The 15327-nt window shown below is 41.6% G+C and overlaps 1 protein-coding gene across 1 annotated transcript; it reads right to left on the bottom strand.

Annotated features, from left to right (window-relative positions):
* Positions 1–2544: 2544 nt before the first annotated feature.
* LOC135801448 (unconventional myosin-IXa-like) lies at positions 2545–15148 on the bottom strand. The gene is given in 9 exon segments (XM_065314949.1): positions 2545–7300; positions 7912–8070; positions 8270–8316; positions 8374–8765; positions 8768–9210; positions 9986–10270; positions 10796–11200; positions 11999–13954; positions 14875–15148. Coding segments are annotated over 8 exon segments (6255 nt in total). The 5' UTR covers positions 13768–13954; positions 14875–15148; the 3' UTR covers positions 2545–4545.
* Between the last annotated feature and the right edge of the window lie 179 nt (positions 15149–15327).

Here is a 15327-nt window from a genome sequence, read left to right as displayed (position 1 = left end):
AATTTCTCCACATTTGACAATCACACCAATAGTTGAACACCTGGTCCCCAAACAACACTAGAGCAAGATCTAGGTAGAATCAGAAACCCTCCATAAGTAACACATAAATAGCCCAGTTAACTAAACACAGGAAAATAGTTAAAGATTTGCGAGCAGAGCAAAAGATTGAAAGCGATTTCGATGAATCGGATGAGTCCGGTTCTCCGGTGCAATGAATCGAATCGCCATTTATGCTGCCAACATCAAAGGCCCAGCACCCAGCACACAGAATGAAAACGAAGAAAAGGACGACCCGAATTTTCGCTTGTAATTGAAATTGCTGTGTACTCTGTGTGCTCTGCTGGCTGAATTTAATTCCGCCCGATTATGGAATGTGTTTTTTCGGCCACTGAGGACCAAACAAAGCGGCTGCAGACGTTTTGGTAGATTCTTCTTTAATTTCGTTAATCGATTGCTTTGTCCACGTATCTTTTTTGTGTGTATAAAGAAAAAAAATTGCGAGTACGAAATTTTAAAATCTGGTGAATGTGAAGCTGCCAAACCGGCAGGATATGAAAAGGGGATTAAATTACGCGGTGTGTGGTGTTAATCATGTGTGAAAAGTGTGAGAAATTTTTGATACAAAACATACATTTTCAGCATTACGTAAAAATAATTAAATTTAAATTAAAGTTGAAAATTTGACATTTACATGGAAATTTAAATCAAGTTAACAGTTTTTTTCAGTTTACAGCTATCAGCATAGCAAATGAGCATTTTTAGCAAAAACATTTGTAAAAATTTACGTATTTAAAAACTTTTTGGAAGGAAAGTGTAGATTTAAAGGACAGTTTAAATTTTACAACTTATAGAGAAGCTTCAAATGCGTATTACCGTGACAAATCGTCAATATATCACTAAGCAAATGCATCGTCATTCAGACCCAACTTGTTTCTATGCAAAATATTCACAACCTCAAAACTTCTTTTCCCTTTAAGTCTTTCATGCGTCCTTGGTTTACTATAGGTAAGTATTTAATATTTAAAATTTTATTTTGGCAGGTAAAGGGCTAAAAGTACCACTTTTACCTGCAAAACTATAAATTTCTCTTTTGTGAATATTTACAACTCTTCAACGAATGTTAGCGGTCTTGTTATATTAGCAATAAAACAAATTAGATTTTTGAATAAAAAGTGAAGTACAATGAAATTATTTTGCATACTCTGCGCTAGAACATTAAATTATTACAAAAGTAAATAAATATATTTAAGTTATTGTTAAGATAACCCAGAACTTAAATAAAACATCATGGACCAAATAAAAATGATAGAAATTTAATTTAATGCCTACTTAATACTAATTAATAATCAATTACATTTTAAAATGTCAATAATTGGTGTATTTCACGACTTCCAGCATTCTACTCGTAGCGACCTCGTGCCAGTCGTTTTTATCCAACACGAGGTAATAACGTAATGTGCGACGTACGACGCGACATTATAATAACCATATTCAACAACAAAAAACCCATTTCCTGTGTTTATATTGAATATTGCCCAAGAATCTATGCGAAAACAAATACGCGGGTACATTTGACGCGTTCGCTCATTTCTACCGCACATTTGCAAATATTTGCGCAATCGTTGCAATAAATTTGCACACAAGCTAACATTGAAAAACGATCAAGTTTATTACAATAGCAATGCAAATCTAGAACAAAAATCACGTGGTTCGCACGAATGTTGAATGTCAATCTTGACCTAACAAGATACAGTTATTTATTATTCAGTATATTAAAAAATGCACACGGCGAAAGTATTTGTAATCAAGAAATTAATTTTAAATGAATTTTGGTAACTTAACCAGAACGAATTATTATTGAGTAATTCTTTTAGTTTATCTGCTTACCGTTCTTCCTGGCGCTCTGAAGACGGCGCCTTCCGTATTTACGGTTGATGTTGTAATATTCGCGACGCCAGGATGATTAACGGTATTAGATTGATGTGTAACAAGTTACAGACGGCGCACAATTTACTTAAGACATGATTAATTGTAACATGTAAGTAAAAATTTAATGAAATGAAATACCTATCAATATATGCAACGTGTGTTGTGGTTCCTCGCGAATTAATGTGGCATTGGTGCATGCAGCGCCATCTACACATATATTATACAACTAAATTTGAATTTCTGTTATGTATTTCAAAAAATAAATTAAAAAGAAAATTAATTTTGTAATATGCGCCATTCCAATCAAAAATATAATTATAAATAATTATGAGAATCAATCTCAATGCTTTGTTTTCTGATTTGTCCTTAATATTCAGCTCGGTTTAAACATTAATGTAGGCAACACACTTAATTAATGTTTTCGGTGCAAAAAAATTAGTCAAAATTACGCTAAAAACTCCAAATTAATGTTTAAAAACCCTTAAATTTGATTCTAATTTATTTCAACTTAAATGCTTACATTTAATTAGGTGTAAGCAATGAAAAACAAGCCGTAGAGAAACTTTTTTGCACTAAATCCTGCTCTACCATAAAGGTAATAGTAAAATTCTTCAATAAATGAAAAAAGTATATTTACAAAGGTCTTGAATTACATTCATATTCATTTATAATAATATAAACAATTTAATTATCGCTTAACATTTGGTATAATAGATATTTTCATTTTTATTTTCTTCATAATATACTCAAGTTTATATTTGTTTGCTTTTTAAATTTAGATTTCATTCAAAATTTGCCCGGGTGCACGCGCGAGCGCGCCCTTCATCATAGTCATCGCACAACAATAAAGTCTAAAGTTAAACATTCAATAAGTTTGTTTATATCGATTTTTAGTTGATTCACTTTCATATGATGTATTCATAATTCGCGTGTGTGCTTCCGCGCTTATTACAAGTGATAATACGATAAAAACGAAATAAACACGTCATGTCCGCTCCACGTCGCGCCAGTCAGTCAAAATATTAAAGTTCACAGTAATATTATATCCGTAATGTAATAATGTGTTTTATAATAGTTGTTAATATTCAAACGTTAACATTAACGCAACAATAAATATATATCTCGTGCAAGCGTCGAATGTGTGTTGAAAATTATACAAACAAAAAATGCAAATTAAAAACGATTTGTTGTTAATGTAACATTGTCAGTTCAATTAGTAATTCGATTATTCGTAGCGGGTTAGTTAGCAGGTAAAATAATGTGTATCGTGTAAAAACTTAAGTATCATTCTCTAAAGTAAACATAATCGGCATCTAACACGCTCAAACGAATTTTGCTCCGACTTAAAAACTATAAATTACAATTTACAATCATCTCGCCACCTCCTCCTCGCATCGTCGTCGTCGTCTTGAACCGTGTGAGCAAATAACAGTTAAACAAATTAGAGTTAATATATGTAATATAATAAATAACGCTTACTTAATAATTCCTTCTCGTCAAACTTAAATGCTACGTGTTTTTTTCTTTAAATTTAATGATACACTTTTAAACATATTGATTGATTTCTGCGGCGCAAGCTTGTCTGAGTGGAAAAATTGATAGCATGAACACGTTTTCCAACCGAAACAAGTCGCATTGTTTTGTGATGATGGAGAAGAAGAATGCATATTGCTAATGAAGAGAGGGAAAATGATCGTTTATACATTATTGGGTTTTCTTGAGTATTATAACAGTATGTTTTCAATCCTCACACATCGTTTACAGTGACTTCCAGTTACAAAAAAGAAAGACTCCCGATCATGTTTAATAAATACCTATGTAATAGAAACGTCCATTCCGTAGCGATTGCTTGTCGGTGCTTTGCCTGTGTCTTAACAATATATTGATTAACAACGTTTAATTCATTTAAGTTTAGTTATGTCTCGTACTTTTTCAATAATATTGCGAGAATATTCATAGTTCAATAGTCATAAGATTTTTTGTGTTAGTTTTTTTCATTCAATACCCTGCTTACGAAACACAAGCATAAGAAGGGAAAATCACATTTAATAACAATAACAACAAAGTACCGCGTTCTCCATTCAAATCAGTCCGCATTTCGCAAAACTTTGACACGTTTCTTGCAATTAAACCATACGCGAACGGACCTCAAACATTCCGCGCGCGTATTCCTGGCTGAATTTATAAATATATATCCATTTATATAATATATAAGTGCTATTTAAATATATGTATCACTTTACAGTAGAAAGTCATGAAAAAATAAATTTTTACAAGAAATACAAAGGTTATGGTTGTTGTATTTGTTAGGAAAAACGTAAATGTTTGTTTCCAGTGTGCAAATAAAATATCACACATAGATTAGTTGTCGCCACCCAAAAGTGTTTCACTTGTGAAATAACAACGTTGAGTGTTTATACATAAAAATAGACAATACTATATAAACACATCTTGTTCAGTAGTCTTACACTTAGTTCATATCTAGTTTTACTGTTTCTCATTTAAATATGTACAACACTACAATCCTCAAATAGTACTTGTTCGTTCGTTCGCTGGTCTTTTATTCAAATTTGAAAATAGTTTACCTTCGAGTGCGATTCGCATGCGTCGTGGGATTCACACCATTATTGGGGCGTCCTCAGTGCAATCGTCAACAATCTTTGCCTGATCAATCATGTACCCGAGGTGTTTCGGCGGAATGGATTGCCCGGCGGAGAGGGTGCGTATTACGGGGCCCTTCAGTCTTTTCTGCTCACTAGCGCCTACGGAACTACCGCTAAAGATGTCGTCGAAGCTACCGTCCGTCGACAGCATGTCATCATCAGAGGTAGCATGCGCCAACATCGGCAGCGTCGACGTGAGATGTTCCTTCTCTTTCAGAATGTCATGAATGTGGTTCTGCAAGAGGTTCTCCTCCTCGTCGACAAGATTCCCGGCTTGGCCAAGTGATGACTGCGTCGGCAACAATTCATCCGGACTGAAAACCTTCGAACTTCGCAGAGATGACAGACGATTTGTCGCTGCTTGACAAGCGGTGTCCAACGTGTCGATATCATCCAAAGTGCTACGAATTTTTCGAATCTTCTCCGAGATTATCGTCTCTATGCACTGCGTCTGGCTGCTGATGTCATGGAGATGGTCCTGTGCAGGTACAATCTTGTTTGTCCGTAGAATACAAGGAGCGAAAACAATCGCCAAGGAAGCAGCGCTCATTCGGTTTACCTCCTCGTGGAGCGCTACACGTGCAAGATGGAAGATCAAACGCTCCATGAGGTCGTAGTTGGCGGTTGGGAGCTTCTTCAACATATCATACAACGTCGACACTCTTTCCTGCGCATCGGTCATACCCGCAACGCGTATGAAGTTCTCGTAGCACTCAAAAGTCAAAAGTGGTTCGGGCATTTCACGCAGGAAGCATTTCAATACCGAGCCTAGTACATGAACTTGATATTGTGCAAAGTTAACCTCTTCTTTCTCCTCTTCCATTTTCTGCTTCAACTCTTTGACCTTGGAACTAACGCCGGGTTTTCGATACAAACCTTCAGTGTACAGGAAGAACTTCTCTATCGTCGCCAACAATCGCTCAATCACAACGGGTATTTTATCATCGTCGCCGAGCAAAGACTCGAGAGGAACAGCGAACAGTTTATTGGAATCGGCATCAATCGATGCGTTATCTTTCACGCAACGCTGACACCGCAGGTAGCATTTTCTATGACAAGTTAGCTTACACGATTGGCACACTAGCCCGCGTTCAATGGGCCACATCAGTCTCTGCGAGCAGATCTCACACACGGTTTGAATCTGCAAGATTGTCAACTGGAAGGTATGTCCGTGGAAAAGCGTGCGCTCCTCCTGTTTTCGCTTCTTCTCTTTCTTTTTCTTACTCTTGCTGGGTTTCTCTTGATCCGCACGTGAGTTCATAAACTCATTCATGAAACCCCTGAAAGCATTCACTCCCATTGTGACTGGAAAATCTTTGTCCGTCTGCTCGCGCTGACAGACTGTATCCATCGCTTGCATGAAATTCGCAATAAGATCCTTGTATTTCACACTGTACGCATCAAAGCTGGCTCCGTTCTTATTCGCCGTGCTGTAGAGTTGCACCAGATTATCTTTAAACTCTCTCAGTGCTTGCTTGAACAGTCTGTCGACTTCGCTGGGTTTTTCACCAGCTTGCTTCTCAATTTTGACGATTTTACTGGAGATAAAGTTCTGCATATCTTCCAGTTCTTTAGCGTCCGAAATAATCTGATCGGTACGGTCGGTGAATTCAGAGGTGCCGGTTTTCTTAAAATTGCTGTTGTGTTTCGCAAAGTCCTGTGGCGCACGCGAAGACTTCCGTTGTTTCCGCCGCGGTTTCTGGTTGTCCGCTATACAAGGAATCTTATTAACCAACTGATTCTGAATGCATTTAACGTGAAAAGTCTTCTTGCACACGAGACATTTGTGGCCCGGATCCGGATACAGATTCTTATTGCACGAGAAACAGTTGTCGTCCGTCGGCTTCGACTTGGACGTGTGTGACAACCGGAAGGAATGATCGCCCACATTGATAGTCTTCGATTCAACCCAGGGCGTACCGTTGGGGTTTTCGATTATCGTCGTTTTGGTTGCCGGGTCGGAATTTCGTCGCCGTATCTGTGGAAATTGTTCACCGGGGCGCGTGCGCTTCGGTGATGCGGTGTGCGGGTAGCTAAAGTCCGTCTCGGACTTGGTGAGCTTGTTGCTGGCATGTAGAATCTTACTATGTTGTTGGCACTCGACAATGGTGCCCAGATTTGGATTCCGATCGACACTTGCTGGATCGCAGATGTCGTCGCCTAAACTTCGCACGATTTGCGACCGCCGTTGAGTGCGGGCGTTGCGTGAGGGTGGTTTTGGTATGTGCGTGGTCTCGACCAGTATTTGCTTCGCCTTATCCGGTGCCAATTCCAATTCTAAATCCGCGTATCTATCCAAAATCTCGGTAGCCTTTTCTATTCGCACCAAATCATCCCTGCTTCGGCGGATGGGTGGAAAACTGACCAGTTTCGAATCGGTGCGCGGTTCTCGTTTGACATTGACAATGACACCAATATGTTTGATGGGTCGTTCGGGCATGTGCTTCAAATAATTATATTCTAAATAGGGTGGCGTTGTAGGCGGGTCTGAATCAGTTTCGCTTTTCGTACGTGTCATCATGTACGACAAGTCACGCACATTCATGTCTTGATAGGGCGATGTACGCGTATGATGCGCGGTATTTAATGAATTCCCGCTGCCCCTTCGCGGAGCCAATGAAAAAGCTTCGCTAATATCAACGCTTTTCACCAATTTCCGTTTCGCGGGCTGTTCTAAAACAGTACCTTCCTGTTTGATATCTTCAAGTCTGTAAAACAAGAAATTCATATTCATACATAATCATGATTGGGGGTTGTTTTAACGAAAAAATGGCAGACTGCTAAACTGCAGTGCCTGTATATGGAGGTGTCTTAAATATTCAATCTATCCGTTAACCCCCCAAATTTGGAAATGGCGGACGTTCGAGAAGTCTTGGATGCCTTCCGTGCGAGCACAGCACCGAACTGCGGCATCGGTAGAGTCCAATGGCTCCTAGATCGACCACGTGACGCCACCCACTGAGCAGATCTGCCAAACTAAAGCGATCAATGTTCAGCTGTGCCATCACAGACACACACCTCCAACCGGTTAAGCATTTCGATTTGCTTATATACTCATGTGCTTTATCAGAACTTGGCAGAGAAGTATTATTCAAATAACTTAAAACTCCGGCATAAACTAAAATAACCAAATGGTTCTTTTCGAGAACGATTCCATATCCCCCGCGGTATATTAAAATATGTGCTAAAATCTTAAATCTTGATCCGTCAAGCAACAAATATTATAATTATTAAATCTGCTTTGGTGGCGCCATCTGTCGAGCATCCATGACACTAACGAATAATACGGTTTATAATGGTGGAATAATGGTTTACTGACCTATTGTGATTATAAATATTGAAAGGTGCAGGTTGTCTGGTGGTCGTCACGCTCGGCAATGACTGAGTGGAGCGTAATGCCGCCTTCTGCGTGAAATTGTGATCGTCCTCTTCGTCATCTTCATCCGAAACGAATTCCATCGAATGAATTCGACTCTTTCTGCAAAATGTTATCACAATAAACTCGCCGGAAAACAAAACAAATTCGTTCCAAATCGTATCAAAACATACTTATTTTTGGCGTGAGGCTGATCATTTAATATATCTAATTTCGACTTGTACCCACTGCCAGCAAGAAAAGTATGTAATGAACCAATTTTTATAGATATAAAATTATGAAAAGAAAAAGAACTACGTACTCATTTGAATCACCATATGCCAATTTGATGTTTGATATATTATTACTCTGAAAGAAGAGTAAAATGAATAATCGTGAAATACGATATAAATCCACAAAAATTACATGTTTCCGATGCAATAACGCCTGTTCCTTCCTATCCTCGAAGGCCTTCCGCGCAAAGTAGCCTCTGCATTGCGCCTGTATCCTCACGATGCATTTCATTTCGCGCTGATACCACGATCTCACAGCGTACGCCCGCCATTGCTTTTGAATTTTAATGGCCGCCGCGACAGCATTTCGAAAATTGCGCTGACTCAAAAACATGCGACAGTACGACTGAATCGTAATCGCTGCATGCTGCATCCGCAAGAATCGCCGGCGTTCCAGGCATGCCCGAAACCACCGCTGCAGCCGCACGATGCTAGCCATAATCTGCTGATGCAGTCGACTGTCGAGTTTACCCTTGACGGAATCGCGCAGAAACACTTTACTGCTTCCCAGCTGGTAGTTTTCCTATCTAAATTCAACGTGGCGAGAAAATCATGCACGTCATTCTGCGAACTCAACAACCCCTTCGGCAGTAGGATCCGATATAGTTGAATAAACTCGTCGTAGGTTAATCGAACATTGAATCCAGCCTGGCGAATGCGGACAGTTTCCAACATACCGGTGTACCGCAACTGCCTCTGCACGGTTTCCTCGTCGAAATCATTTGCGACCTTCCGACTATTTGATTTGATGCAGCGAATAAAGAAAGGATTCGCTTGATTGAGAGTATCCATGAGTGAATGCAGCGATTGCTGGAACTGAGCGGTGACAGTCATCGGTTGTTTGCGCGCTTTGCCCAGCTGGCCCTGATTGGCAGCGGTGATGCCTGTTTTACCGGCAAGCGTCTTCACCGACTGCAGGTTTTTCAGCCCCTTGCGGCCACGCTCTCGCGGTCGAAACGATTTGTTTTTCCTGCGAAAATAAATCACTTTAGATCAACGATTCAAAGAATTTTGCATCACAAAGTAAAATCCCAGTTAAAACCACGCTGGAAAATGTTACATGCATGGTTTACATGCCTTTACAGAGAGAGAGATTTATTAGCACACAAAGTCAATCCAGCAAGAAAAACAACAACCATTCACCAAGAAAACCAGTTAACGATGATTCTATGTATAAATGTGATTACAAAGCAGTAAAGAGGTGATGAACCGCCACCGTTTCCAAGAAGGCTTTTATGTCCTTGAAGCATCACCTAAATATCATAAGACATTGTACACAGAGCTTCTGATGCGAATTGTTAACGAATGGGCGGTCAAAATTAATTCACAAAAAAATTGAATGTGTGTGCGCAGGAAAAACAACTGCGAATTATTATGACTGCACATTTTCTAAACACGCGCAAAGAAAATAATCTATAAAATGATATATTGATGTAATAATTCGGGCAGGCGTAATCAAAATATTCCCAAAACCGTTTGATCTCCTACTGGAAACTTGACGTCATCAAACACAAAATTCCTGGTGAGAAAGGTAAATGTGCAATGTCATAAAATTATCAGCTATTCTCCGCTGCGCGCTCCACAAGCGAAGCTATATTTTACCCGTGTAATAGATTCAAGAAAACAGATCAAAGTGCGTCAAATATCCGCCACCCACGACCAGCACCCAGTGTCTACCAGCTACAACCACCGCCGCCGCCGCCGCCGGCAGCCCGACGCGCGTTAAAGAAACGTTGAGTACATACATAACGATCTGATTGGCTCGCTGCATGACGCGCGCCTGATCGGGACACATCACGCGCTCGAAGGCGGCCGCGTGCGGCCCTCCGCCACCACCGCCACCGCCACCGCCTACGGCAGCGTCCTTTCGCGTGCGCCCCTCATCGTTGCCGCCGGCTTTGCTCGCCGTGCTCGCCTTGCCGCGATTGTAAAACTGCGGCCACGAGAGCCGGTTGTGATTGTTCGGTGCGTCCGCATCGCTGCCGCTGTTGCGACTCAAACGATTCAACGCTATCGTGTTGCGCTGCTTGCTGTATGGGACAAACGTAAAACAATTATAACAAACGAAACGAAACAGAACACACATCAGCGATAATTGACGCTATAACAAAACAAATACGATGGAAAATAGAGCACATTAACAGACATAACCAATAAAATAATATTGCTTGTAAAATGCATGCGACAAACGCATTCACAAACGGGCCAAATGCAAATGAATAAATAAATAATTATTGCGATAGATCTCGCAAAGGCTATTTATATCATTATTTTCGACATGCAGCGATAAATGTCCGCCAACATAAATAGACAGATGAGATGTGTGAGGAGTCTAACGAAACTCGTCCAAACCGACTTGCGGGCCAACTTCAAACTTACGCGATTCGATTTATAGTGAGGTTCACAGCGGAAACTGTCACAAGATGGCTAGAGAATATCAAAGAAAATCGTCAGCCATCTTATAATCGTCTCAAGTTGTTAATAGCGATGGTGCTCATGTTAATATTAAATTAAGTTAATATTCATTCTGATACAACAACAAAGTCCATACATACCTAATGATATTGTCGTTGGGCACATGATTCCTTTGGTATCTCTGCTGGATGTTGTTCTTGTTGCCATCGACGCGCCCTTGTCGATGCCGACGTCCAGCCTCCTGGAAGGCAAAGTACGCGCGAAAGAACGCACGCACGATGGCCCAGCGAAACACGGCGACAGGATCGGCGCCTACCAGCTCGCGCACAAACGCCATCGAGCTGTTTTTGAGCACGCCGACAATGTCCTGGCGCATCATGTCCAGATTCTTCTCGCGCATCTCCGTCACCTGGTACTTGACGGTGCCGGCGTAGTGCACAATAATAAACGCCGCCTCCTTCTTCTGCGGCTTCTGATAGAACTCATTGTCTTTGTGCACGCTATTGAATTTCTGCAGGAGCGTCTCGTTGGTTGCGCCCGGAAAACTAAAAATAGGCAACCAGATTAGATGCATTGAATATAATGTGGCGCGTGCTATTGTTTCGACTGCGAATGCAGTTTAACAGGTCGACAGCGTGACTGTTGCAGGTTGTAGGCGTGAGTAAATAAATCAATATTGAAGAAATGAGCTAATTACACAAGAATATCAACAGGTATGTCGGAGAAAAGTCTATATGAACACGGAAAGGAAATACAAATTGCATTATCAACCGTATACATATTTGTTTGACATAAATCGAATTTTTTTAAAATAAAATTCGTAGAAATTAATAATATTTCACTAAAATGGCTTAAAAAATATGCTGTTAATATTTTTATTAATTATTTGAATAAATAAAAAGGATTATTCTTTGTAAAAATATTAAGTAATTTTCTGCGAAGTGCATATGGCTATAATGAACAAGTACCGGAAATTGGAATACAAGAAGAGTAATGGATTTGAAAGCACCGACAAAAATTCAGATGAAGTCTAAACGATAAGAACTTTTCTCATAAAACGTACAGGTTCTATTCTAATTCAAATAAACCAGGAGACATATTCCTGCTAAAGAAAAAAAGAAAAACGTTTTATATCATATTGATGAAGATTTCTTGGAACAACTACGAAAGTTTTATATTTTATAGGAAATTTAACTCCTGGATATCTATTTTAATCTATTTCATAAGAAAATGTTCCAAGAACAGTCCTGAGAGATAAAAATCAAAGGATTCATAAAACATAACCTAAAAACTCGAATAAAATCCAAACTAAACATTTTCAAAATAAAAACTCTGACACTTACTTGCATTGATCATCTAGGATGCACAATAAACCATTGACTTTGCCTTCAATGAGCTGCAGGCATCCAGTGTTATCCATAAAATCGATATTCTTCCATTTGATGCCCTCCTTCCTGTACTCCTCCTGCTCATACTTGAACACATGCTGATTAAAATAGTGCTGCAGATGCTCATTGGCGTAGTTTATACAAAGTTGCTCGAAACTATTGCACAGCCCAAAGTCCTCAAACCCGAAAATATCCAGCACACCAATCGAATAGCCCTGATGCTCTCGCAGCGTGTCCTTCTTCGACAGCAGCGCGTGATTCACCTGCAGCACAATCCAATCGAACAGTGCGCCGTAGAGACACTTCGCCATCGCGTCGCGACTCGCAATCGCCTCCGGCAGGCGATAATTGATCACAAGCGTCTCGCCGGAAGCACGCGCGCGTTTCGCCGTCAACGCCTGCATCAATGTCTCCTGTTTCACGCGCAACAGGTCGGAGATGAGTGCAACCACTTCGGGATTTTTGATTCCGACAGCCTCATCATGATGGTACGCTGATTTCCGCGGTTGAAATTCAACATTACCGAGGAGTAAAACAGCGCTGAGTACGGAAAACAGGCGGCGTTGTTTCTCCACTGTGAAACCGACCATTTCCATCGATTGTTTCAACCGGGAGAATTCGTAGCTTTCATCCACGTTCTCCAAAGTGGAACATCCGCTACGATTCAGGTAGTTGTATTCGTGTGCCTTCTTGAGGTACAACTGTGAACGTTCCTGCTCACTGGCGCCTTCCAACAGATGATAGAAAACATGATAATTACGCTCGTTGCGCCCTTGCATACATATCCTTGACTTTTCCAGGAGGTATTTCTGCACGACGGCGCCGTGAACCATACCATTGCCTTTATAATTCACCTGAATAAACTTGCCGAATCTACTTGAATTGTTATTATGTGCTGTTTTGGCGTTGCCGAATGCCTCCAGCACTGGCCCAGCGCTGAGTATCGTCTGCTCCACGCCACTACCATACGACCCTTTCTGACTGAGCGCGGTCAAGTGATGTAGCAAAAAGTTGGTGCTCTCAGTCTTCCCCGAGCCGCTCTCGCCGCTGATAACAATACACTGATTCTTGTTATCTTTCAGCATGCACTGATACGCTGTATCCGCCACCGCGAAAATATGCGGCGGTAAATTCGGCCCCAAGCGGCGATTTTGATACAGTTTCACGTACTTGGGATTGTAGATCGGGTAAAACTTGAACGGGTTGACAGATATTAAAATACTCCCCACATAGGTGTATATATGCCCCGCTTCGAAACGATTCCGCAGGTTCTCCAGCAGCGTGGTTTCGTTCAAGTCGGGCAGTTGGCACAGGTCAGGATACTCCCGATCTTTCGGCTGATAGAGAAAGCGATGAAAGTAGTCTTTCACTAGCTGGGTGTCCATGACGAAGTTGTCCGGCCACATGTAGTCGTTGGCCTTCTCGCGCAAGTAGAACTTGTACTGGCTCTCGGTGGCGAGGTTTTTCGGCCACAATAGCTTCAGCTGGACGGGGCTTTCCTGCGGGCCGAGACTGCGCACCTTGCACTCCTCGCCCACATCGTCGCCGATCACCTCCGCCAATTCGTACGCCGTGGGGCTTTCGGTGAGCGAGAGCCGCTCCACGATGCAGGTGACGATCTCCTCGGCGGACGTCTGCTTGCTCGCCTCCACGGAGAGCGCCTCGTAGAGGTCGGACAGCGACCCCACGTACACCTGCACGATGTGCCTTGTGTTGTCGGACATCTTGTAGGTTGTGTGCAGGTTGCGTGTGTTTGTGGAGATTTTTTTAGATATATCAGTCACTTAATTTAAAAATTGTCTTTACTTGTAGTTTGTCACTGGTTATCACCTTGTGCCTGGACATTTTTTCTTGTTTTAGTGGAAGAAATGCTATGTTGGCATGACTATTTCTGCATGACTACACTTCCACCTGCAAATGAAACAAAAGCAAACGTTAAGAAGCCTGTTTCTATATAAAACACAAACAAAATTCATAAGTGTAGTACACGTGACTGAAACAAGCACTAAGTATTAATATTATTCACTCCAAACACAATTTTTTTCATTTTGTATAAAAATTTGTGTTGCACAAGTTGCATACTTTTGAAAATTGTTATTATCAGACTTACGCAAACAGCTAATAAATATATTATTGTAAACAATCTAGTCAAACGTAGATTTAATTCTAAAACACATAGTACAGTCTGTGGTTGTAAATTTAACGCGTCTATGAGTAATAATTAATTGATAACTGGAATAATATGATTTTTCTCTACTTCAGACAGTGTCTCAGAATTAGTTTTTAATTAACTTCTCGGAATCACAATGATTTACAATACAAATTCCTCTGGAAGATGTATAAATAATTCTTAGTTTAGCTGGTTGCGTTTGGAGTAATTAATAAATAACTTGTTTCTGTCTGTTTCAGACCGCGACACTACACTTATGCATTTGATGTGGGCATGTTCAACAAGTTGCGTGGACGGCTGGGCCAAGCACTGGGCGCACCGGGCGAAACGGCACGTCAAGGGCAAGGGCAGTATCGGTGGTGATACCGGGCAAAGCAACCCTCGCCAGCGAATTGAAACTCAAAGCTTGTCAAATCGTCATTATTTGGGTCACATGTTGCTTCAATGGCCATGTCAAACCGCGACCTGCCGACACTGCCCGCCGTGCTGCGCTCGCATGCTCCACATAAACAACGACCGATCGTACACGGTCCGCCGCCGATGCGCTCGCCGCCAACCACACCACCAGCGAAGATGATGTATACTTTTCAATACATCATCTTCACGGCGTCCGATTGCGACTCTCGGTGTCTTCGTCCACGCACTTATCCTATTCGCACACCGTGTGTATATTCAGTATCCGCCCAATCGAGATGCTCGCTCGCCCGCCTCGCCAGTCCGCACAAGTTGCACACGCGGCGCGCCACCGCCGGACGTACCTGTATCGCGCGCGCGCTAGTTCGCGCCCTCGCCGGATCGACGCACTGATTTTCCGCCGCCCGTTGACACGATATCGGAAGAGCACTTCGGGCACATCTCCATTTTTACATGTCGCTGGGTCTCTCGTTCTCGTTCGTGTCGTGTTTTCGATGCGACTGACTTCGACGGGCGGGGGCGCTGCGGGCGCTTGCTTGGCGCCGGGCGAATCCACGTCGAGTGCGACTGATTGCGGTGGGGCCTGCGCGCGCCAACTATGAATCACTTCCGATCGCAAATCCACAAACAAGTTGCAAAAACTTGCGTTGCAGTCGAAAAATTAGATGAGTAATGTTAGATTGTGAACATTGAATGTTTT

Source organism: Atheta coriaria, unplaced genomic scaffold, assembly GCF_025399875.1.
Source record: "Atheta coriaria isolate IRGN ID8LTWV9N9 unplaced genomic scaffold, Caltech_Dcor_3.1 hic_scaffold_10_pilon, whole genome shotgun sequence".
Classification (NCBI taxonomy): Eukaryota; Metazoa; Arthropoda; class Insecta; order Coleoptera; family Staphylinidae; genus Dalotia; species Dalotia coriaria.
The sequence above is the reverse complement of the archived record's forward strand: the minus strand, read 5'-3'. Positions and strand labels throughout refer to the sequence as shown.